A 27173-nucleotide genomic window follows, 5' to 3' on the forward strand; every position below is an offset into this window, starting at 1 on the left:
AGGGTAAGCCTGATTCTAAGGTAAAATAATTGAAGTTGAAGCCATACACATTTGGCTATGTATTATATTTGCATATAAATGTAATTTAATCTACTGCAGCAGTGTCATGTGCATGCTGATCACTGCTATAGCTTACCAACCGATAGCTGACAGCTCTTGCATATCCGCTGATAGCCGCAGTACATAGTGCAGTGCTGCTGTAGAGGTTAAAAAATAAATGGGAAAAAACCCAAACAGAAGTAATTGGAGTTGGTTTTGCTTTCAGATTCAACAAGCAAAGTTCTATGAAAACATCATGAAAATTCTGAGACCTAAACCAGACTATTTTGCTGTTGGGTATTATGGCCAAGGATTCCCCACATTTCTAAGGGTAAACCTGTTTAAATTCTTACTTTTTCATCTGTTTTCATATGCTTCTAAAAATATGAGTGTACTCTACTAATGCAAGTGAATATCTGGGGATATTTGCCATGGATTTTGTTTTGCTTGGGTGCGGGACTGTACTCAGAATCTGAATTGTTACTTCTAAGAATATGCATTAAATGTTTTCAGATGCATTTCAGTTGATTCTTCCTCTTGGTTTGATTGTGGAAACTAGAAGATATATCAGGTAGTGAAGGTGATATATGAGATCCAAGCGCAGGAATATGATGTCATTTGATATGGACGGCTCTTTATGGTACATATTCCTCAGTGAGTCCCCACACAGGTTATTGATAACTAGCAGAATGTCATTAACTAACATGTTCAAATTAAATCAAAGATTCTGTTTCACATGAGCTTGGTATTTTCAGTGAACCTTGTCATGGACTGACAAGAGTTTCAGATTGATATTGCCTCTTGGCTACAACTGAAATACACTACGAATATAGAAACAGCATATTTTTCAGACCAATGCTCTCTATAGCCAAATACTGTGTCTTTAACAGTGGGAGACAGTAGATAAGGAGATTAGGGAAGAGTATAGTTTAGTATAGGGCAGGTGTGCAGTGATATTGACCGGTATAGATTCCCTACTTACCTGATAAACAGCTTCCTGGGTTGGAGGTGATACTTTGTTTTCTAGCCCTTCGTGGATTGTTCTATGGTGAATCTGTCCAGTTGCTTTCTGAACTGATGCCCTCCAGAACACACTGAATTCGTTCAGTGTGATACTTTGTTTTCCTGTTTTCCTCAATGACTGAAGTTCAGATTGCTTTTTTGATCACGAATGTGCATTGAGCTGATGTGTTCATACTAACTGCCTTGTGTTACTCCAAGTTTTTTCCTGAATGGTAACAGCTAGTTGACAGCTTAGGACAATTATGGTAAGTTTGAACTGTTTTGATTAAATAGACCTCTGTACACTGAATGTACTCTGTTTTCTTTACTTTCTCCATTTTTGACTACAATGTGAGAAATCAAAAATCCAAAGGGTCTGATTTTCAAGAAACCTGTCCAATTTAGGAAGTCATGCATAACTGGCCTTTAGTTTATTAAAGATCATTGTGTTCTTTTAACCACAGTAGTGCACGTCTTCAGAGCATAAGACTAACCTGAATATTTGATGTTTTCATGTAGAAAAACAATCTTTTCTTATGTACTACAATGAATATGGTAGCTCTCCTCACACTTTAAAAGCAATTTCCCCTGTTTTAAAGGCCAAAGTTGCCTTGAAAACATTGGAAAAAATAGTGAAAAGATTTGCTAATATTACACCAAAGGAAGCATGCACCCTTTGTTTCTGGTATTATAGAAGTATCCAGTTAAATGAAGCAAACTGAACCACAAATGAGCACATTTGGTATTAGACTGTACTGTAAATGAGGACATTTCATAATACCAAGGGGAAGGAGCAGGCAGAGGAAACCTATGTATTGGTACCAGAAAGCTGTGAAACCCTGACCCAGAATGTATTTGAAAGCAAATCCTTTTACTTGACAGATAAGCAAAAAAGGAATTTCAGTACCTTTCTTACCTCCCATTCTTATTTTATTCTGCTCTGTGATGATGCCAGTTTATCTTCATTCTGTCTAACAGCATGGAGTATCATCTCTGGAGAGTCAGTGCTGCATTCCAGCACCTGCTCAAAGGGGTACCTTGCTTCATAGTTAATTGATATTCAGAAAACAGTAACACTAATTCCAAAAATTGGAGAGCCTCTTGTGACTTTGTACTGATAAACGTGCATCTATGACTTCTGCCTCAGCATCATACAGCCCAAGAAAACAGCTGTTTATTCCTTGCAGAACAAAGTTTTCATCTATCGTGGGAAGGAATATGAGAGGAGAGAGGATTTCCAGGCACAGCTGATGAGTCAGTTTCCCAGTGCAGAGATGATGAACACCACCTCAGCACCTGGAGAGGATGTGAAAAACTCCCCTGGTCAATGTATCCTTGAACACATGGCAGATTACAGAATGAAGGCAGGAAACCTTGTTTTTAGCAGGAGTTTATCTGTGTGGAACAATAATTTCCTAAAAAGGATGAAAGTTTATTCATGTGGCATCTCAGTTTGCAGGGGTTTTTTTGGTGCTTTGCGGGTTTGTTTTTTTTTTTGCACTTACATGCCCTGAATGTTTTTTATGGTTTGTTCCTAAGATGTTTGCTTCTGTTTTTCTCACAATTCTAACGAGTCTGTCTCTTTCAGTCATTACAGAATCATAGAATTTAGAAGACCCTTAAAATGGAGTCCAATTGTAAATCTAACACTGGCAAGTGAACCACTACACCATGTCTCTATGTGCTATGTCTACACGTCTTTTAAATACCTCCAGGGATGGTGACTCAGCCACTTCCCTGGGTACCCCTGTCTCAGTGCTTGACAACCCTTTCAGTGAAGAAAATTCATTCAAGTTCATCCATGGTTTAACTTTATTTTCTTCAAATGGCAAAACCAGTGATGAACACCTGAACTGGCTAAGTTTAAAGCAGCAAATTATCTATTACCTCACATTCCTAGCTGTTGTGTCTTGATATTAAATTCATGTCTTTCTTGAACATTGTTCTCACTGGCATTGCACCTGGGTATCCCCTGTATTTCTTGACAATACAAATATGCCTTATGTCACTCTCAGAAATTTTCCCAGGAAAATGAACTCCTAAACATCATTAACCACCTTTCAGAACGCCCTAAATCATTCTTGTTTGGAAGTACTCTAACAGTTGCTTGCACTCATTATGTTCTTCTTCATGCTCTGATTTGAACAATTACTGGCTGAGCAGATACAAGATCACCTCATTGTATCTGACTTTTTTTTCATGTGTTGATTTTCATTTATTAATTTTCAAGGTAATATTGTAACATGCTCTCTTGAGTCTATTCTGATGGACCCTGCTGGAGGAGAAAAGAAATACTGGTTGCTTTTCACACTGCTGGGACTGAAGCACAGAGTATTACAGGCTTGGCTAAAACAGTACATTAGGCTTGAGACCCAAACTCTCATAAGTCTGTCTTGTGTCTTAACTAATTTTCATTTTTTTAATATCATATGGTTCAGTCCCCAAGGTAGAATTTGCTCAAGTCTACTTGCAACTAACAGGAGCTATGCACTACTTATACATTTAAGAAAAAGCTACAGAATCTATCCAGAGGGCGTGAGTTTCAAACATACTGCTTAAAGCTAAATAGTGAAACTGTTAACAATATCAACAACATCAGATGCTGGCTTGTCTTTAAAATTTAATGAATAACTCAGTGTGATAAATTCAGCTACACATATTCAAGATCAGTAAATAATAAAAATATGCGGTTCCAAATTAATATTAATATATATTCACTGGTTGCTGCTGGCAGATTTTTCCTTTTCTGGCCAAGAAAGCTCCACAAATGAAACCCTGAATCCTGCAGATTTTTCATCAGGAAATGTCTTTTTTATTATTACTATTACTTCTATATTCCCTGCAGCCTACAGTATTTCATACTGATAGTTAATAACATGCCCTTAACTCTCATGATTTCAGATATCCAGTGTTTTACAGTGCAGCCAGTCCTGGAGGAACAGCCTAGATTCAAAAATAAGGCAGTACCTGATCAAATTATCAAGTACGTGAATTTCTGTAGTAGATAATATGATGAAAGTCAGTCTGTATTCCTAAATTGACAGCCATTATTTTGTGAACTCAGTCATTTGCCAATAAATCTTAGAGCTTTTATTGGCTTAGTTTACTGAGTTATGTATTCCCTAGGAACTTCATGAAATAATAATATACTACTTAAGGAATAGCACATGGTTACAGGGTGGGGAGGTGGAATCCATGCTTTGGGTCCAAGTTATTGAGTTCTCAACAGAGCTGCTTAGCTAAGTGATGGAGAGAGGGGTCTTAGAGGTGACTGTCAGTATGAAAATGGTTGAGTATGACTTCTTGCCAAGTGCAAAACATGTGGTTGCAGAAAGGTTTCCATTGATACTACGGTCAGGATTTTGTAAAGGAATAAAGGAAATTAATTGTCCAAAATGTTTTGAGAACAGACTGGCTAATGCTTCCAAACTCCTAACCCAATGTAGAACAAGTTGAACTTATTACATGCACCTAATTAAGTGTTCTGACTATATGCGTGAAAAATGATGGTCCGTTCTGATGCCAAAACTGCATACAGTAGCTACTGGAATATTGTCTGCCTTCAAGCTTGTGAGATTTTTGGCTCTAAATCCATCAGTATATAACGGAGGATTATAAGAAAGATGAAGAGAGACTTTTTACCAAGGCCTGTATGATAGGATGGGGGGCAATGGTTTTAAACTGAAAGAGGGGAGATTTATCTCGGATATAAGGAAGAAATGTTTTCCTGTGCGGGTGGTGAGGCAGTGGCCCAGGTTGCCCAGAGAAGCTGTGGATGCCTCATCCCTGGAGGGGTTCAAGGCCAGGCTGGATGAGGCTTTGAGCAACCTGGGCTAGTGGGAGGGGTCCCTGCCCATGGCAGGGGGGGCGGAACTCAGTGATCTTTAAGGGCCCTCCACCCCAAACCATTCAATGATTTATATGGTTGCAAAACACATGTATTTCAGTCCAGCTGAATATATCTGCTCTGTGCAGTTAGTTATTTTTAGCAAAATATACTCCTTTTTATGCCATTATAAAGCAGGCAAGCAATGTGCATGCTACAGCAAGAATACAGGACAGTAAAAATCTTTTCTAGACCTTCTTCTGTAGGTCTTAGCATTAATCTGGAAGTTCTGGAATTTTTATACCTGGAAATTAAACCTAGTAACAAGCTGAAGCTTAATACTTGTAAAATCCTGTGTGTTGACCCTGGTTTTTAAATAAAGTAGTCGTCTCCTGAGTCTTCAGTAAGTGGGTTTTTTTCTGAGCAATAAATTTGCTTTTAATTAAAAACTCAACTGACTCAAAATGAGATATTTCACTGTGATAACAAGATCCATAAATTTCTGAATTCTGCATTTTACAATAGTCTTTTAAAAAATCTTTCAGTTTTTATAAGACCAACAACGTGCACCGGTTCCACTATTCAAGACCAGTCAGAAAAGGATCTGTTGACCCTGAAAATGAATTTGCTGTAAGTAAATGAATGACAGGGTGGTGGAGGCAGTTCTGGTAGCTGTGACTGAATTTTGATCTAGATCCTTTCTTAGTGTCAGATAACTCATTACAGACACCCTAACTTTAGGATCCCATTCAAAAAAAAACAACAAAAAAAATTTCTCTATTTCATCACTGGTCCTGTGTACTTAGTGTTACATCACAGTTTCAATTGCAGGTAAACATTATGTAGTTAAGTATGGTCAACACATTTGTGTTAAGCAGTAACATTTTCTGGTACAGATTTTCATTATGAAACAAGATGACATGTAAGTAAATATCAAATGGTTTTCCTCTTGTAGTTTACAACACTTTTGTCAGCTGCCAGCTTGGCAGCGAGAGGTGTGTGTTGTCTGCTTTCATCAGTCCTGTGAAATCTTTCCAGACTAGAGTACTATGTATGCAATTTTTATTCCCATACATAATGGTGTAAGGCTGAGAAACAGTCTTCATTGTTCAAGTATTCTAGGAAGTCTGCAACACCGTAAATTATTTTTCAGTGTCATGCATAAAAATGTCTTAAGTTTCTATATTTTAATTTTACATATATCTGATATTTTGTAGTTTGTCATGAAACCCATAGTATCCAATCCTTATGGCTGAAGCTGTGCTCATTTCAGAAATGTACAATTTCAGTTATGTGCGTGCTGATCAATAGTGTCAACCATTACATCTAAGGAGCTTCTTACCTGCTGTTCAATTAAATACTTCAGACACAAATGCTACCCTGACAGCCCAGCACTATGTTATCAAAACTCATGATGCACATTGGCTTCTTTTGCAAACTGGAGAGTTTTGAAACCATTTTGAATATACCTTGAAATAGTTTTACAAAATTAGATCGTTAATGTTTTCATTGCTGCTGACAATAGACAATATGCATGCTTACTGCAGATAGGTGGAAGTTGGGATAGTTGGAGTATGTCTTCATTGCATTCATTATTATATTTCTCAGTACTGGCAGTTTAGATGAGCTGATATTGGTAAAATAAGGAGCAGCAGGGTAAATGAACTAGTGGCATTTTAAAATACCAACAGTTAGTCTTGCTATAAGAGAGAAAAAAGAATGCTAGCAAGTTGTTATAGGGCTATTACTGCTTTTAATTGCCAAAATACGTTTTGAAAATGGAGGGAGGAAGTATAATCTGGGTAGAGGTGAGAGCAGGTCATTTAGTCACAGTCATTCAGTCTGTAATGGCAAAATAGGAATAGATACTAGAAGATTCAAAGATAATTTTCTTTTTCCTCTGCTTTGTGCAGGCTTAGTGCCTGAAGATGACCTAATCATGAAATCAGAAAAATGATTTGTGCAAATTGCTCCTGGATTCATTTGGCAGTGTCCTTTTATGCAAGAAACTGCATATTTCAGAAGGCAGAAAAGATTAAAGTTTAAATCCTGAAGTATCTTTTTCTCCCTGCTCTGTTGTTTGTTTTTTTTTTTTTAATAGTCTATGTGGATTGAGAGAACATCATTTGTTACAGCATACAAACTTCCTGGAATTTTACGATGGTTTGAGGTTGTCTCCATGTCACAGGTGTGTATTAACATGTGAAGAACATATGAATCCTCATGTACAAAATTGTTTGCAAATTTATCTCACAAGGCTATTGTTATTTACTTATTTTTATACATACAGAACTGTTACTACTTATGTTTTAGCTTTCTACTGCTAGGATCCATATATCTTATGTCTGAGTTATAGTTTAAAGGACCAGTTCCTAAGAGAACTGAACAAATCTGTGTTGGTTTGCTGTATTGCAAGAATGATGTTCATATATGTGAAGTTTTATAAAACCAAAAAGACCTTTTTATCTCTTTATAAACCTTAGAAGTCTTGTTTCTTTATAGACTACAATCAGTCCCTTAGAGAATGCTATTGAGACTATGTCCACGACGAATGAAAAAATTTTGATGATGATTAACCAATACCAGAGTGATGAGAACCTTCCTATTAATCCACTTTCTATGCTTCTGAATGGAATTGTTGACCCAGCTGTGATGGGTGGCTTTGCTAAATATGAGAAGGTAAGAGCTTTTAAGTAGGTGCAAAGGACATATTCAGGTATATTATTTCATAATCCTCCTACATTCTTTGTTTAAACTGTCAGTGAAATGCGGGCTGGGAATGTGAAAACCGTAACTGCACCGATTAAGAGATCCTCATATCCTCGTATCCTGGTCACACCTGTCTTTGAAAGCAGAAACTAGAAACTTGAGTAACTGAAGCTGAGTACTAATTCCAGTTAAGAGGGTTTTCATGTACATGTGAGACAAGAGACCCCTTTTGTAATGAAATGGGCTCTCACACATCAATCAGTTTGGTCTGGAGTAAATGAATCAATCTTATCCTACAGTAGGTCTGGAGTATTCAGATGTGGGTTATCAATTTAAACCATCATCAGCTTTTCTCATTGCAGCCATTCTGCATAGCAGGTTTTGCTGTTTAAAATGGGAATACAAATACAAACTGGAAAATGGAATGTCTTGAGGAACTGAACTGTAGAAAATTTATCCCTAAGGCCACCTTGTGAAGTTGGGGCAGGAGAGAAAGCAGGAATAAAAAATACATAATTTTAAAATCTACATTATTAATTATTAAAGTTTTGGATGAAAATGAGTGTGGGGTTACCCCACAGCTGTAGAGCTCTGTTATTTCTGCCTGCCATTTCGTGATGAAAAGCATGTGCCATGCTCAGTGGGCTCAGCATGTCAGATACACTCATAGTGCTGAAAGATGCTGTATATATGTACACACATAAATTGTCAGATACACTCACAGTGCTGAAAAGATGCTGTATATATGTACACACATAAATTATATGCTGTAAGTATGACATATTCTGGAGGAGTGTGACTTAGGCTACGTTAGTCCTAAAGTATCATTAGTTTAGGTATTTGACAGTCACGGACAAATTGCTACATTCTTTGTTTGTACCTGGGGGATAAAATCTTTGGGAAGCAAAAGGCAGTGTGTGTGCAGTATCTGGCTCTGCTGATCTGTGATCTATGATCTTTTTTCAGTTTCTGTACTGTATAGCTGTAGCTAATGTCAGTAAGTATGGCACTTGAATAAAATGATCATTTATCAATGTAAATCATGATACTCCAAATTTGTGCCTTTTTAGTTTCAGTCCAAGCTTAATAAAACAAGCAGTAATTGGGTTTCATAGTAAGGCTCTTAAACTCAGAAGTGTTGGATAAGACTGAATACAGAACAAAAAAGAGCACCTCAGTTCTCAACTGATACACTAAGGAATTATTACCAGCAGCATCTGGTTAAGGAGCATGCGTATGTCTTTCATATTTGATGACCAATATTATGGTCTCCAGCTGGAGTCAATGGAGTGATCACTGTTTTCTTTACCTGTTGAAATGATGGACTGATTTTTTTTTTTTTTTTTTGTCTAAGGCTTTCTTTACAGAAGAATATACCAGAGACCACCCAGAGGATCAAGAAAAGCTGAATAGACTCAAAGACCTAATTGCGTGGCAGGTAACTTCTTACTGACAGTAGTCATCTAGTCATCTGAGGCTTCATCAGCTATTCCTTTTTCCTGTTCCTTTCTAGCAGGAGAACATAGCATTTAGGTGACTCTGTCATTTTTACTGGGGTTTTTTTGACGGTGGTTTGCTTTTGCATTTTTTTTTTGTTTTTTGTTTTTTACTGTTTCCCCAAAGCATGGAGGGGTAGAAAAATGAGAAGATTCTTGTTACAAACTTCCTGCCTAGTTCTGTGATAAATTAATAGTATTTTTTTGAGAAGGGACTCATGGTAAAATATTCTCTCTTAGACTAAACCTTCTGTTTCAGAGTATATATAGCTGTAAAAGGACTATTTGGTATCCTATTTAGATATTAATAGTTTCCCTGAAGTAGGAAAAAGGGCTTCAACTCTTTCAATTTTGATGTGCCTAACAGGAAGCATGTATTCCATTACTAACCCTCTAAGATCACTGACGAAACAGCATAATTCCCTACCCTCTGATGTGGCATGTGATTCATAAAAACGTTCTTGGGGATCTAAGTGATCCTGTGCTTCAGGTTTTTTTAAATCTGTGCCTAAACTGGAGAAATGGCATAATTACAAAAGTCACATTGTGTTTCCTGAGGAGTATCATCATTATAGTGTCCATTGAGAGTTAGATGAAATGGTACCAGCGTCAGAGGAATTACCCATATATCTCCATATGTCCTAGGGAAAGCAGTTGGCTGGAAAAGTACATAGCAGAACACATCATTTGGAATGGTTTATCAAACGCCACATATGGTGGGCTACATTTATGGTTAAAAGGGCCGGGATTTCAAACTCAGGTTGTATTCCTGGGGCCAAAACTGAGAGCATGACAAAAAATCATGAGTTGCTGGGAAAACAAGCATTTGCAAATGTCAGAAATTCCTTTGGGAAATAACTCTTTCCTTGAGGTGGATGTTCTTTGTTGGTTTTGGGTTTTTTTGTTTTGGTTTGGTTTTTTTGTAGGGTGGTGTTTTTTTGGTTTTTTTTTTTTCCTCATTAGAAACCTTAATGGAATGCTAGTTGCTCACAGGAGTTTTCATGCTCAATGACCCTTCAAGATTGCTGCTACATGCCTATTGTGTGACAAATGGCATAGAAGACTATTAGTAAACATTTTTAAGGTATATCTCCAGAGGAAAACTGAATATTCTGCCTACACTAGAAGCACTGAGATTATTTTCTATTATTTTTAGTGTACGTATGATAAATCACCCAACCTGCAGAACCCTTTTGTCCTCAAAGGCAAAAATGCACCTACAGGAGGTGGTAGCAGAAAAAAATATTTTTGCTGAGATTTAAGGGAAAATGGTTCTTTTCATTAACCTAAGCATTTATTATGATAATGGAGGGAAGAAAAACATGACCTCTGAAATTATCAATTCTATTTGCATTATCTAGTCCTAGTAGATATTATTGCCATCAGTATACTACGAGAGAAGAGATTTACATTTTTGCACATAGGTAGTTTAAGAAACCACTAACTGCTCAGTCCTCTGAAAGGTAGATGATTTAAGTGAGAAAGAAATGTTCGCTGTGCAAATGAATGGGCACAGTAGTGGCTAATCAAGGCATAATACAGTGATCTCCCTTTCAAGAGAGATGTTATGAAACAGTGTTGAGTTAATCTGGAATTTTACTATCAGAAGTGAATGGCTCAAGATATTTCTCATCATGTTTCATGTCTCATTCTTTGTACTAACTCACTAAAAAATTCTTCTTCATTGATTTAATCTTACGCCATCCTTGTGAAAGGGCTACAGTATCCTGGGCTGCATCACCAGCAGTGTGACGAGCAGGTTGAGGGAGGGGATTCTCCACCTCTGTTCTGCTCTCGTGAGACCCCACCTGCAGTGCTGCATCCAGGAAGGACATGGACCTTGTGGAGCGGGTCCAGAGGAGGCCACGAAGATAGTCAGAGGGTTGGAGCACCTCCCATATGAGGACAGGCTGAGACAGTTAGGATTGTTCAGCCTGGAGAAGAGAAGGCTCCAGGAAGACCTTATTACGGCCTTTCAATATTTAACGAGGCCTTACAAGAAAGATGGGGACAAAATTTTTAGAAGGGCCTGTAATGATGGGACAAGGGGTAATGGTTTTAAACTAAAAGAGGGTAGATTTAGACTAGATATGAGTAATAAATTTTTTATGATGAGGGTGATGAAACACTAGAACATGTTGCCTAGAGAGGTGGTAGATGCCCCGTCCCTAGAAACATCCAAGGCCAGGTTGGAGGGGGCTCTGAGCAGCCTGATCTAGTTGAAGATGTCCCTGCTCATTGCAGGGGGGTTGGACTAGCTGACTTTTAAAGGTCCCTTCCAGCCTAAACTATTTGATGATTCTGTGATTCTGTCTCTGTTTTGTAGATGAGAAACAGGAAAAGTTAACCATTTATTCCTCTCTCAGCCTTGAAATGAATCTTCCAAATAGTTTTAATGGATTTTTTGGTACCATTTTCTTAATGTTTTTGAAGTCTCTTCTCCTTTCATTTATGTCATCTCAGTTTGGTGATTAGTTTGAGTCACCAGCCTGTACAGCTTTCTCCTGTATTGCCTGCCACAGGCTCTGTATATGGTTGCTTTCTGACCATCAGCAGTACTCAGTGGATGTAGTGGTATAAATTGACTATAATACCATCTGGCATTGGGAAATGAAGTGGTAATTTATATCTATCCCTGTAAATCCCTCTAAAGAGGACAAACAGATCAGTCTGTAATAGATGGGCTTTACTACCATGGTTTTCAAAGTTACATTGAAATTGAACTTCCATTAAATACGATCAAGTCAATGGGTAGACCAATGTACACAATATTAATAGTATTTATAGGGTGAGAACAAAAAAAGGAAGTGCAGAATCTAAGTGGATTTTACAAAAAAGCCACGAACATTAATGCAAAACAGCTGAAAGTCATCAGAAAAGCAGTTAGAAAAGGCTACTGGCAGAAGGGTAGCTAAAAGTATGTTGCACTAATCTCATAAAATCATCATCTTCAAAGACTGAATAGTAGTGAAATGTCTTTATATTTTAGAGAGAAGGAGTGCAAAGTTTCTCTTTGTGAATAAGTTTATTATTAATTAAACAGCATATCCAAGTGTATTGTCTACTACCTTTGAAGATAAGACTTTTTTTGCTTGCTTTTAACCAGATATTGTTACACTAATATAACAGCAAAGATGATAGTAGCAATATAATAGCAAAGGAAAGGATTGTAGGGAAGAGGGGTTAGAAAGGTGTTATTACTGTCATATTTGCTTTATTATCAGCTTATTTTTTAAAGTTTGGTAAGCAAGCCATTCCTTCTGACAAAGGAGAAGGATTTTTTTAAAAAATTCAAGTCGGGGGGGAGGTATTTAATGAATGGACAGACCTGTTCCTAACCTTTTCATCAGGTGTCCTGCTTTAAGGGAGTAGGTATCTATACTTTCCCAACCCTCCAAGTTTTTAAAAACTACTGTTATGTATCTTCTTTCAACTCTAGTAGAAACAATCAGAGATCTTAACCCCTTTGGCTACTTGTCACTGACTCCAGCCTAAACGATAAGCAGCAAAAAAAAAAAAAAAAAAAACAAAGGAGAAAAAATGAAAAAAAAAAAAAAGGGAAAAAAAAAAAAAAAAAAAAGCACAGGAGTAAAATTGAGCAAAGACAAACTGGCTAGTGCAAGCTGCCTCTTTTCATGGCTTGAGTTGTTAATTTTTGTATTAATTATTATCTTACTGGATTTTTCTTGAAATGTGGGGAATACAGAGGAAGTCTGCAGAGTAAAATCAAGGAGAAAGGAAGTGGTCACCTTCAGTAACCAGACATTAACACATTGAATTGCTGCAGGAATTGTCAAAGTGATCACGTGTTTAAGCTCCCAGTAGATTGATTTAAACATTTCCCAGTCACTTAATCATCCATTTGGAAAGAGAAGAGTTTGAAACCCCTGCCTGTTTTTTTTGTCCCTACCTTCTTTCTTGTAAACTATGGCAGGCACCTTCATAAGCAGGTGGACTAGTAGTCTAAGAATTTTTTAAACTCTCGCATGATATGCTTAATCTCATAAGGGATTAATATTAAAATATGTAGAGGAGAGAAAACAGTCACTATGAAGCAGCCAACATTCTTCAAAAATTTACTGAGCAAGCCCATTTTTCAAGAGCCCTTTCCATCTTGTAGTTAACTGCTAAAAGCTGAGATCAGCTGACAAATCTGCCAGCCACAATAAAGAGTTCTGCAGTTGACGTAGCTGATACTTTAAAAGGAGCTAGAGGGATTGTCAGACACAGTGTAATATCCTCACTTTTTTTTTTCTTTTTTTTTCTTCTTCAAGATACCTTTCCTTGGGGCTGGAATTAAAATTCATGAAAGAAGAGTTTCTGATAATCTTCGTCCTTTCCATGACCGTATGGAGGAATGTTTCAAGCATTTAAAAGTTAAAGTGGAAAAACAATATGGAACCAGAGAATTGGTATTGCTGTCCTTTTAACCTCTCCTATGCTTTCCCTTTACTTAATACATATCTTGTTTTTCTAAACAAAAAAACATGCTAAACTTTTGTTGCTTGTGGGTTTTCTTGTGATCTAAAAGTAGTAAGAGCAGAGAGAGTCAAAAGAGTTAATTCGATTCTCTGATGTATCAAATATTTCTCATTCTGGAAGATTTGGAGTATTTTATTATGTCTATTAAAATTGCAATTCTTTTCTACCTTATTAAGGAAGTAAAAGCAAATTCTCATGTTTCTTCTCTTTGTAGTTTTTCTTAGTGGTTTAGGGTTTTGATCTGCAATTGATGTCTCCCTGTGCTAACCACTTCCAGCTGTGTTGTGAAAGCAAAACCTACCGTGTGTATAATACTATAAATATTAGTTGAGACCAAACTGAAATATATGGGAATTGAAGGATAACTTCTCAACAACCTCACCAGATTGTTCTTGAATAAAATAGTGTATCTGAGCTTGTGCAGGCTAGCAAGAATGATGTTGGCTGTTTTTTTGGGATTAAACACCAGTTGCTTTGGAAATTATTTTATGTTGTTGCTTTCAGTGTTGATTTTATAAGAAGATCTATTTCTTCTGTTACAGGGGAAAAAGTAGCAAGTTTCTAACCTAGGTTTTGGATATTGTTACACACTTCTATAATGAAAATTCTATACATTTATCTCAGTATGTTTTTCTTATTTTCAGTCCAGTGCCACCATTCTTGTAATAATGAAGAGGCTGTAATCCACAGTTAGCAATCTTGCCTAATGCTTGAACCCTTCAGTACTCTTACAGATCAGCACTTAAAGAAAAGCAACCTATCTAAAATTTTGCAAGAATAGAGAATGTACTTATTGAATGGCACTACTGCCATTTTACCATGTCTGACTCTTTCTGGTGGCTGGCTTGAGCTTTTTTACTAAACAAAAAGAAAAAAAAAAGGTTCTGCAACTATTGTGTCTTTATTACAAGATTCTGGCCATTCAAAGGATGAACAGCATGTGAACTCTGCAAAACATTTGAAAATACTTCTTGAAACTATAAATATTCACAAGTCTTCTGCTAGACATCAGGGTCTTATTTTTAAAAGTTGTTTGTATCCTGTTTGTAGGATAGAAATTGAAGTAGGCTGGCAAAGTAGTTTATGATATACACACACTGGGAAATTCTCAAAAACCTGCCTCATATCATGACGCTGTAATGAGCTAAGTAGGCAGAGGCATGCTCATCCCAGGAAATACCTGAACAGAAAAAGAGAGAAGAGCTGACTGCACTCAACAAAGCTAGAGCCCAGAAGTCACCTCTGAAGAAAGAAAACAGTTCTAGAATTAGCCAAGAAATGGGATCCCTGTCCCTGCCTTATTGGCTAGAGTAACAGGAAAGCATCTGGAAATAAGTCAGGTTGTTTCAGTTAAGTTTGTACCAGGCTTTAAAGCCTAAATAACCATCAAGATTAAGCTGAATATTTCTGTTTTGATAGCAAAATATTCTTCAAGAAGATTTGGAGAGAAATCTCCCTTTTCTCCTTCCACTGCAGAACATATCAACTTCATGCTTTACGGAGAGATAGTGCAGCACATATGGCATTGTGCAATATGGATACCTGATGACGTGGAGAATGCTCCTGTTCTTCCTCTCTGGCTGTTAGGGAAATATTAATTTTGTATGACATTTGCAAACACATAATTAAAAAGGCTATATGAACATACAGAGAGGGCAGAACCTGTTGTATTGAAGACACAGCGTGATTAGTGTCTTGGAGCAAGGTCTAACTAAATCTATCTGCCCAAGCAAGTACTTCAATGGCATCTTCCGGGTCTGTTCAAAATAAGATCAGCAGACGCTGTTTATTTTAGTTTCTTCTTCAAACATAAAGTTAATTATGTCAACTGTCGTTTATTTAGCTACTCGCTATATCATTGAGTTTGAGAGTTTCTAGAGCGTATCCAGACAGAACAAACAATCACAGTCATTCATGGTAGCAAGTAACTTATTTCATGACAAATGTTACTACTTCTGTGCTATCTTCAAGACATGGTGAAAAGGGATGAAATGAGGTTCACACAAACCTGTTTGATAGAAACTGTTTCTCTTTTCCATCCTGTAGCCAGATTTTGATGACAAGAGAGTAGGACGGCCAAGATCAATGCTGAGATCCTATCGTCAGTTATCAGTTATTTCACTGTCTTCCATGAATTCAGACTGCAGTACTCCAAACAAAATTGCTTCAGAAAGGTTGGTTATGAATACAATACAAATTTTATTACAGTCCGAGTTTTCAAACAGTTTTATGGGATGAAATGAAAAGATTAGAGAAAAAAAAAAGATATTTAAGGATAAAGACCACTTAGCAGTCTTTCCAGACTATGCCAAAAATATTTTTAACTGTAGCTATCACTTCTTCCAGGCTTAAAGCTACAATATTCCAACCTTAATAGCCAAAATATACTCAAGTCTCAGTGAAAAAATGTCATTTCATTTTCAGGAAACAAGTATTTTATAATTTAAATGACATTTCAAAAAAAATACAAAGAGCTGAGGTTTTTGGAAGTTTCTCTGTATACAGCTTTTAACTTAATTAGCATCTTTTTGATTGTAAAAATTGGAAAAAGAAGAAAGCCTTTACAAACTTACAAGTAAGGAGATAGAATGTTTAAGTAAAGCAAAACAGTAGTAATGTAATGCAAAATGCTTTGCCTAATGTGCTTTCTTAACTGCAAGGCTGGGAAACATAAAGAGTTTTAAGTTTAAGAGAACAGTTATAGTGCATTGATCAGCTTTTTCATCTGCAGATGGTTTTGATCACTTTATAAATTATCTTTTGGGCATACAGAACTTCTTCCAAAACAAGGCACATAAAAAATTGATCCTGTTGAGCTGTGTTTGATTGTGATTTTTTTTTTAACATCTGATCTCCCTTTTTGAGTAGTTCAGTTTTAAACAGTAAAAAGTCCGAAAGTGTATGACCCTAACTCGGAAGTGTTTCTTCTTAAGATACCGCTCTATTCTTGTGTGTTTGATAGCCAGTTCATTGTTTAACACTACTTAATTAAATATTTTGAGTTTAGTATCACCCATTATGAGATGCCCTAGGCTGCTCTTCCTGCCCTTCAACTTCCACTCTTCTTGAGTGTAGCACACAAACCTGATTTGTGGCATATCTGCCAGCCCCATGTCTCCTATGGAACCAGAGAACTATACTTAACCAGCTGAATCATGCACTTTTAATTCTCATTATGCTAATCTGTTTCTGGGCAGCAGGGGTCAACAAATCACCATACTAGTTGCTGTAACAATTTTTGCTGTAAAATAAGTTCAGCCCCATGTTCAATACATTAATTATGTCAGCAGAATCATAGAATCATTAAGGTTGGAAAAGACCTCAAGGATCATCAAGTCCAACCCAACACCACCTAACTCACTAACCCATGTCCCTAAGCACCACATCTACACGTTTCTTGACCCCCTCCAGGGATGGTGACTCAACCACCTCCCTAGGTAGCCTGTTCCAATGCCTGATCACTCTTGCAGTGAAGAAATTTTTCCTAATATCCAGCCTAAACCTTCCCTGGTGTAACTTGAGGCCATTTCCTCTTGTCCTATCACTTGTTACTTTAGAGAAGAGGTCAGCACCCACCTCACTGCACCCTCCTTTCAGGTAGTTGTAGAGAGTGATGAGGTCTCCTCTCAGCCTCCTCTTCTCCAGTCTAAACAACCCCAGCTCCCTCAGCCACTCCTCGTCAGACCTGTGCTCCAGACCGATAGCCTAATTTTTAAACTATAAAAATTAGAGGAAGGGAAGGAGGGAGATCTTGGGAGATATTTTTTTTTTAATCACTGGGTATGTGCATTGTTGTCCAATATGGTGAAATAAATAGGAGAATGCATTTACAACATGAGAATAAATAGTAATACTTTGTTCCACTGTGTTCAACGACCAAGGTAGCATGTCTTGGTTTCAGCACCGTCATCATCGTGCATAAACTTGCCATATGAGCCCTAACTCTGTTTAGTTTAGGAGTTCTTAAGCTAATGCACAAATTTTTTAAAAGGTTTTTGCACTCATATTAATATTTTACATTCTTTGCAACATTTTAAGACTGTGTCATACCTCCTGAAGGCATCTTATTTATATCTACAGTCGCCAGCTGAAACTCATCATACACTTTTTGCCAACAGTTTGCAGGGCTGCATAGAAGGTCAAAGGAAAGGATGACCTGCATTTATATTTAATAGGGAAATGACATCAGAATACCAGTAGCTTTTAAAGTATCACTCAGCAACTTGTACCTTTTTCTTTTGCTCCTGCAGCTTTGATCTGGAAATAGTGCTACCAAAGCCAGTAAAAGCAGAATCAGAGGAGGCTGTTCTGCAAATTAATCCTCACCCTGAAGTAAAGATGAGAAGGTCCAAAAAAAGAACAAAAAGAAGCAGTGTGGTGTTTGCTGATGAGAAGACGGCACCTGATATTTCGGTCTCTGACATGAAATGTGTACGTTACTGATTTAGAGTACTATTTTATAATCCATAAAGAAGAGGACATTACTCGTTTGCTTGGGAAAAGAAAAATATATCACACAGAACTCTAACTGTTGTAAAGGGAAATATGCAGGATGCAGAGATGATCTGCCCTGCCGTGAATAAAACCTGCAAGATGCTGAGGAGGAAACCAATCAATGGAAAAATCAGAAGATCTCTACTTGTTTATGATGACAGATAATATAGCCCTGAAGTTGCAAATTCTGAGGCTTGGTTAGCTTGAAATGGAGTGCTATATTGGGAGGGTTAAGCTAGATTTCTGTGGAGAGGCAATTGACTGTGCTGACATTTCATGGCAGCTCCTTGCAGTCAGGGCTATTTCAAAAGTGATGAGACCTGTAGGTTTTGTACCTTGTTACGGAATGTGCAGCTGTTAGGAAATTGCAAGATTGCAAACAGTGTTCCTTAAATGGTGCCAGACTGAAATTTGGAAGCACTGGCATCTCTCGCTCCATAGATCACCTGAGTGCTTTTATTGCACTGCTAGATCATTAGAATGACTTATATAACTTACATTGTGCTTTTTTTTTTTTTTTTTTTTTTTTGTAATTTAATTCTCAGGAGACTTTTCTTCTTTTAGTATAAAAATAAATAATTAAAATATTCTTCAAAGATGTCCTTTGATACACAACCCCTATCAAAATTAAAATGTCAGCCAATAACAGATTGTTGAATTACATGGACAGAGCATAAGTCATTTGAACAAAAATTTTGGAGGAATCATCACAGGCAAAATGAATAGAAAGGCAATAGAAAGCTAAGATTCTTTCTGGAAACAGGAGAAACTTATGGAGGATTATGATTGTTTTACACTACAGGTCCTCGTACAAAAGAGAGATACTCTGAGAATCATTAATATACAAAACCAAGCAACACCTTTGTCTTTTGGTTAAATTACATAACACGTACACTTAACTGTGGGAACTTCACTACATATTGAGTTACAGGATTTTCTTTTGCTTCAGAAAAGTAGTGACAAGCCTTGCAGCAGCTGAGCTGGGTATGTTAATACAATAGGGAAAAATGTTTTCAAAACTTTTTTTACATTGCAGATTACAGTCAGAGTGGCTGATGGTATTATTCCATAGATATGGTAGGAATACCATCCCACAGTTCCAGAATCTCTTCTGGCTGGCTCTTTGAGTAATGTTTTTTCTATGTGGAATGAGAAGTATTTATCTAACTATAAATCATCTGCAAAATCATTACATGTTTTTAGCTAGTGTATAATATTGTAAGCAGATCCAATTCTACTGCTTCTAGTTACTTTTACTGTTTACTCAGCCAACAATCCGATAAAGAATTTGAGTTAGGAATTATAGTAATTATTTTCTTTTATGCCTTCTGCAAAACATTATTTTGCTTAGCTCTTTGTTGCTCATACTCAGTTCATCATTAATGGCTTTTTTTTTTTTTTTTTAAACAGCTGTCAAGGAAATACGAGTTCATGAGTGACACCAACCTCTCGGAACATGCAGTGGCACCTCAGAAAACATCTGTCCTCAAGCAGATGAGTTCTGTCAGTCGTTCTATGCCAACTATCCCAGGTAAGACACTTACAGTAAGATAAGAGTCCTGCCCTTCTTCATTGCTGTGTTAAGAAAACATAACAATCAAGGGTTTGCTCCAAGCAGAGCAGGGAGCTCTCTCTATGTGGCTCTGTGCCTCTGTTTTGTGCGTGTGAGGCTGAACTGCTACTGCTGCTGGATAACACTGTGCTGCTCAGTGCTAACATGCAAATTCTAAAAGTGTTACTTCTGGAGCTCTGAATATTGCTTCCTTGTATAGTGCAGTCATTCCCCTGCCTTGAAAGAGGCAAGGTTTATTCAACTTCCTGGCTTTGTAGGGTCTCACTTGCAGAAGCAAGGGCTTCTGCAGTCTGCCCTCGCAGCTGAGGACAGCATTTGAAAGAGGAAGAAATGCTCTGTGCTTTGCTTTGGCAGATGAATATCCCCAAAGCTTGCGCCATAGCAGGGTTTCAACTTCTGCTTTTGACGTTAGGGAGAAATCTTAAAAGCCTCCCTCACAGCAAGAGGAAGCGGAAAGAAGGTAACATAACCACCCACTAGAAAGTCTGACAGTTGCATGATAGAGAAGGGGAAAGTGTAACTGAAGGTGCAACTCATTTCTAGGCCAGGGTGGATAGAGAAACTGTGCCCTCCTTCAATATCCTTTAACCCCTACTCCTTCCGTAGCACATCCCATTTCTTAGCCTGCAAATTCATCTATCCCTCTCATTGTTCCTATCTTTCCAGATGCCTGCAACAGAAGTTTAGCAGAACACAACAGATTGTCATGGCCCACTTCTTTTTCATGTATTTATCATTTTTTTTCATCATCAACCAGATTGGTTCATTTTTTTTCCACTATTAATTTCCAATGTAATGAAGTTTAGTGCTTCCTCATTACTTATTTTTGTATTCTAAGGATATAGTTAGATGAAAAAGTCTCACTTTTTTTCTTAGTAATTGCAGTAGTTTGTTGTTTTGAATTCTGCTTTATCTTACACTCTAACTTTACTTTTTTGGTTTTGTTTTGTGAAACCAATATGTTTCTATTCTAAGGATTAACTCTGTCCGTCAGCCCTGTGGGACCTGATGAAACAATTGCATCACATAGGTTGAGTCAACCCGTGTTTCCTTCCACCTCAGATGGTGACAAGAAAACTTTCAAAAAAAAGAAAGTGAACCAGTTATTTAAAACAATGGTAAGTTCTGTGTGTTTATCAGGAAAAAAAGAAAGTGTTACCTCTTCAAAAATTCTATAGTCTGAATATTAAGTCATTTTAATAGACTGTAAGATCAGAAGTCAAACACTTCGTTTTTTCTCTTGCTTCTCTCGTTGAAGAGAGGAGTGGAAGCTCTATGGGGAAGCAAAAATTTGTCTCTCTGGAGTAGGGAGGTACATCTTTGTGGTTAAAAGGCAGGCTCAGCTGTGCAGTTCTGCGTCTGTACCAGAAGAGGGCTCATTTGATCCACTGATTTTCTCTGCTTTGCTTTATATAACATTTATTAACAAAAGAGGAAATTAATTATTTCTTGTTCGATTTAATTACATCGGGCAGTTAGCATTAGCATCAGAGTAAGGTAAGCATAGTGTATATGGCAAAACACGCACAGTGTGAGTCCCTTTCTGATGTCAGCGATGCTTATTTGAAAGTAGAAATTGGCTTATGCTGGAGTCATTAAAGTTGCTTAAAACAAGTTGCCTTCCTTTAAAGTAGGAAACCTTTCACTAATTTCTGTGGAAATTGTGGAAAATGTGTTTGAAGGCAAAAAAAAAAATGTGTATTCAGTGCAGATATTAAGATTCAAAAGTTTTAAAGTTTTTGTATTTTTTCAGGTAGTGGGAAGGTGACATTTAGTGCAGATGCTGGTAGCTACTGATACACATACTGCATAAGCATTCAGTGACATTTGTAATATTTTACACATCAACTCTGCTGATTTTTTCCAAGCAAAGGTTGATTTTTATTCAAAAAAATATTTGTTTTCCTGGTGAATAGATTTCATTTTCATCCATTAGTCTTTTAAAAAATACAGATAGTGCCTTCAGGGACTGTAGAGCGACACTTAGGAAAATCTGCATTTGGATGTGTTCATAATATTTTTCTGGTAGGAACAAGAATAACCTATTAATTTGAAGTCTGTAGGATTTCACTTCTGTTAATTTATCACATACTTGTTCTTTTGAGACCCAGGAGTATCAGCTTTTCAGCATGATCTCATCCACTCACATCTAAACCTAAATAACATATAAATACAGAGGACAAATTGTTCTTTTTCACCAGTCTGAAAAAAGGACTGAGTAAAGCTAAAAATTCATTTGTATAGTGCTTCACAGCATGATTGGAACCATGTAGACAGATTTAAATACAGGGTTATGGTTTTGCAGGATAGAGACATTAATTCAAAATATCCAGGATTTGGTCAACATCTTTTCTCTCTAGCCACAGCTTAAGGCCACAAGCTAGTAATTAGTGTACATATTACTGAATCCAATACAGCAGTCATTTTAACATATGGCACTCTGTACCTCTTTTTTTTCAGCGCATTTCCAAAGTTCTAGAAGATGGAAAGCAGTCTGTGGAGCACCATTTCAAATCTTCGTCTACAGATCTGTAATTCATTCCATTACAAAACCACTTGTCAACCGAAAATAATTACATATACATATATATTCTAATTAAGACCACCGTCTACGCTAAGGAAAGGCACTGATAACATAGATGGCTAATAGAGAATATGAACAACAGTATTCATAGGCTCTGATAAGTTACTTGTGATACAGATATAGGAATAATATTTGAAGAAGGTACTATGAGATGTGTCCACCAGGAGATAGAACAAAAGTTTAGTGAGCCTCTAATTATACAGGTAAAAAGAGCTTTGGGTGTTCCCTGGTGCCAAAACTTGTTTCTGGGAAGAAAGATGTATTAAAAAGCTATCGGTGATGCTTACTGTATAATGTAAGTCAGATCCCGTTCTTTTCAAAGAGCACAGAAGTTATCATTTTGTGTAGCTTGTATAGACACATTCCAGCTATCTTTAAACTGTTGCTGGCAGTGTAGTCAAGGTAACAGATGGCTCAGCACAAAAAGGGCACTGACAATTTGCTCTGTGGCTGTAGCTGGATTTGCAGTCCTCAGATCCCTCCTCTCCTCCCACCACACTCCTCTGAATCCTCGATCTTTCTCAGGGTGATGTCCATGACTGTGACACCATATACCTGAGTTATTTTCAGAACAGCGGCTGTAAAAGTTTATTTACACATGTAGAAATTGATGTTAAATCCTGCAGTATGACAAACAAAAGCTGCATTTTCTGCTGTTCATCAATAAACTGTTAAAAATGTATTTTGCCTTGAACCTTTCTCCCTGAAATCTCTAGATATCATCGTATATAAGGTAATAGTTTCTCACTGACAGCAAATGGAATTCTACAAGTCCAAGTCTTCAGCTTTCAGAATTGATTTTCTGTGTCTCTTCAACTCATGAGGTAGAGTTGGAAGATAAAATGCATATGGGCATGAAGCTAGACAGCACTGCAGGTCAGCATCTAGGGGTTTTTTATTACCTGTTAGTTCTTTCTAAAGGCGAGTATGTTATCCAAATATGAAGGCTTCTGAAAGGTGAATGATTGATTTAATTCACTCATCCCTTTATGTTTCAGACACCTACGCAGGTTTCTATTCATTAAATAATATATGACCATGTATAGTGTTGTGGATGGGAGAGACTGGCCGTGTTGCCATTTATATGGATATGGAAAAGACAAAGAGGTTAAAATTATTTTGTGATGAGTGGCTGAATCAGTAGACAGACATCCTCAGTTTGTTCTAAGCCTAACTATTTCTATAAACACTTTTATGTTTGGCATGAATAATTTATTTAATGAATTTAGACTCTGTTTGCAAGTTGTCAGTGTGAAGCTGTTTTCTACAGAAATAATTAGCGATTGTTTTCTGTGAGAAGTTTGAAATGTTTGCCATTGGAACTAATGGTGTGCCAATAAATACTTTTCACTAGAATAACCATAGACAGTAAAACAAAGTGGATCCAGTTTTAACACTACAGTGTTTGTTGGCATGGATACTGATAGACTTTTGTTTCATTTGCTTTTCACAGCAACTTGATACCGCTTTTGAGGAAGCACAGAGAACGGAACGAGGCTTTTCTAGAAAAAAATCCTCAATTTTGTAGAGTAGTTTATCTGTGAGTAGGAGAAAGTGAAAGGTTGAGGGGTGCACATTTAACAACTTGCTAACCTAGGGGAAGAAGAGGGAGGGTACCCAGGTTGTCCTTCAGTATTATCTGCAAATACATTGAAGAAATATTGATACCACAAAATAAAAAGTATTTTAAAAGGAAAGGTTTAGTTCTACTAGGAATGAGTAAGAAAAGTATGGTTCAGCAACTGTTTATCCTTTGTAAAGCTATCTGTTAAAGGTCATCTTTTGCTTATTGTATCTTGCAGCTATGTTTTCATGTGAGAGTGGAATAAAAGAGTTTTAGCTCAAGCTGTTATTATAAATTATAATCAAAGCACTGTGATTCAAAATAAAAAAGTACAAAGAGTGGAAGGGAAGGAAAAGCCCAGAAACAAATACGAGGAAGGCAGGAGCACAATGTCCAAAGGAACATTTGTTTAGTGTTGAGTGTTTAGCTAGTGGTTCAAGATTCATGCTTGTGTTTTGTGCAGGTTTTAGTATAATTTTTGATGAAGAGATTAGATTTGCACTTAATTTACCAAATATCAGCAAAAAAAATCTTACTAGTTGTCCCCCATTACAGATTGTCCTCTTCTTGCCAGCCCAGTTTTCAATGTTTCAAGCCTGAAATCATGTAAATCAACTCTGAGCAAAAAAAAAGCAAAATTAACTAAAAAAATAGTAACTGCCAAGAACAGGGCATACATGGACCTGGAATTTTAAGGATGTTTGGACAACAAGCTCCAGCCATTCACAAGTTTCCAGAAACTGTGGATACTGACTTTTTGTCCAAATAAACAACATAGCATGAAGAACAAGTGATGCCCTGGGATAATAAAGTGCAAGTATGACAATCTGGCAACATCTGTTTAAAAAAGTAAATCAGCACTGACTGTTGTCATTTCTGTCACAAGCTAAACAGGACTTTAGTTCACATATGCAGCAGAAGATCTGCTCAGGCGGCACAGAACTTAAGTATTTTATGTTCTTTGAAGTGAAGCACAGAGGGCAGAAATTTACTCCAGGATAGGGTCAGGCTTTGGCTGCTGTCCCAGGGAATTAAAGAAGCAGGAGCTTCACCTGCAGTCTGTACAGCCCTGTCACCTCTCACCATGCAAGGTCAGAAAAGCATCTCTGGACACAACAGTGTTTTCATGTGCTTTCAGTATCAGAGTTTATTTAACTTCTTTCAGACATTTCAGATAGTCTGGACAGTAACAGTCGGGGTTTCTGGACTGCATGGCAGTAAAATAAGGATTGGGTAGTGTGAGTCTGTAATAATCTGTTTTGCATGGCATAGGAAAGACTGCACGTGAAGTTAAGATTTTATTTGCTGACCTCTAGAAAGCTGTTACGCAGCAACAATGAAAGATGGATTTAAGCTGCACGCTGTGTAAGTTCAGTGAGCTAGATGTTGCATTTTAGACACAGACACCTGGGCTTTATGTCTCACAGAGTGCAACGCTATGATAGTAATAACGGTCTCGCTCTAGAAGAGCTGCTGTGCCAGTGCAGGGTAAGGTCCGGTCATAGACAGCAAATGTTAGTGTTCTGCTACATCCAGTTATTCTGGAGTATTCTTTAACTAACATGGGTATCCAGCTTGCCCTTGTTTGTGCCATGTAGTGATACTGTCCAAGTCCTCATTGTGAAATTATTACTTAATTATTCATTTTGGGGGAAGAGGGAAAGTTTAATGCTCTTAAAATTTCAACAAAAAATGATCTGCTGTGAGCTATAGGAAGCTGTTCAGAGTACAACCCAATAAGGATCAAGTTTCTGAGCAGGAAGAAGAGTTTTATTAAAGATTTTACAGACCTCAGGCACACATTGCGTTCTTGAACTGAGAATTAATGTGTGATAGATTTGTGTATTTGTTGCAGGTACTGCTTGACATTGAACTTTGTATCACATGCAGTCTGTAATCTTTTTTTGTTAGACAAAGGAAATTTTGGGTGAGGAGAATCAGTGAATGGTTTGGGTTGGAAAAGACCATCTAGTTCCAACCCCAATGGGGGTAATGGGTGCTGTATTGGTTATTCTGTATGGAGTACCACAGACACATTAGGCATCACTGGATCTCTTCATTTTCCATGTTGATTGTTGTTTGGTCTGGCTTTTGGCTTTTTCTCTAGTTCTCAGATTTGTTTCATCAAGTCCCTGTCCTCCCTTTAAAGACTCATTAAGGCAGGATTCTCACTCTCTGTCTTGGGACACCACAGGCTTGTATGGGAGAAAAAAAGGATTGGATTTCTTCATAATTTCAGAAGTGCAGAATTTTAAATAAACAATTTCCCCCTTTTTAAACAAGAAAGGCTGTTAAACATGTTTTTAAAATAGCAAGGTAGAACAGAAGAAGGTGATTAAGTCTGGTTTCTGTTTAAGCCAGCTGAGATCCAGGAGTTATGTTTAAAGCCATCTAATCACATAGTTCTCTGTGCTAACTTGCTTTTCCATTTTAAAGGATTTTATTTTAACTGTCATGAAGAGACCAAAAGACCATTTTTAGTTCCAGCTTCAGTGCAGTGCTATTTAACAAATTAAACATTTATCCCAGAGACTGGTTCCATATATGCTGATGTCAGTGGGAATCACCTAGACCTAGGGCATTCTGTTTAAAACAATAGCCCAGGCCAGTTCTCCAGAGTGCAGGAAAATAAAAGGAATAAGTTAGCCAAACACAGGACCCTTGTCATGTAGAAATCAAGATAATTCAGCCAATTTAAAGCCAAATTCTTTTTCATGTCATTCATTTTTTAAAAACTATTTCTGATGAAGGAGGAAAAATAAACAACTTAAGGATCCTTTCCCTCATTAATTTTTGGAGGTGGATATGTCCGTTTTGTTACATAATTTTTTTTTTTTCTGAGGAATATGGAAGTCTCCATGAATAGCTTACAGCCACCTCCTGTCCTGGATGCCTTGGAGTAGTCACTACTATTATAATATGTGCTTATATTTCCCTCTCAGAACTGAGTTCCTACTTGCGCTCAGGCATTCAAGGCTCTTTTGAGAGGGAACACTGAGCAACATTCCAGGGTCTGACCCCAGCTGTAAGGACTTCAGCATTGGCAGTATTTACTGCTATGGGGTGAGGAGACTAGTTGTTCTTTATTGACTCAGTCCGTAATCATCTATTCTGATTTGCTATCATGATGCAGTGTGTGCTAAAGATTAACACTGTAAATGAATAATTGCTCTGCAAACAAACTTTAAAATGTTAGATAAATTTAATTATGGCTTTAAAGCGAGGACAATTTGATCTGATTGGGTTTTGATAGTGTTATCTCTTTTCAGTGTAGTTTTTTGTCTTCCAGGATAGCACAAAGCTCTACTGTGCCATGAGTGATCTCTCATAGAATCATAGAATGGTTTGGGTTGGAAAGGACCTTAAAGATCATCAAGTTCCAAGCCCCTGCCATGGGCAGAGAC

At 37.2% G+C, this 27173-nt stretch overlaps 1 protein-coding gene across 1 annotated transcript; it reads left to right on the forward strand.

Moving 5' to 3' along the window:
* Positions 1-265: 265 nt before the first annotated feature.
* On the forward strand, positions 266-19579 carry LOC104458585 (dedicator of cytokinesis protein 2-like; the record flags this gene model as incomplete). The annotated part of the gene is made up of 11 exons (XM_010085906.1): positions 266-370; positions 2229-2370; positions 3943-4024; positions 5413-5497; positions 6969-7055; positions 7370-7546; positions 8931-9014; positions 13347-13484; positions 15601-15728; positions 17805-17985; positions 19459-19579. Coding segments are annotated over 11 exons (1330 nt in total), but the record flags the coding sequence as incomplete, so codon positions are not given.
* Positions 19580-27173: the final 7594 nt, after the last annotated feature.

Source organism: Pterocles gutturalis, unplaced genomic scaffold (assembly GCF_000699245.1).
Source record: "Pterocles gutturalis isolate BGI_N339 unplaced genomic scaffold, ASM69924v1 scaffold32860, whole genome shotgun sequence".
Taxonomy (NCBI): Eukaryota; Metazoa; Chordata; class Aves; order Pterocliformes; family Pteroclidae; genus Pterocles; species Pterocles gutturalis.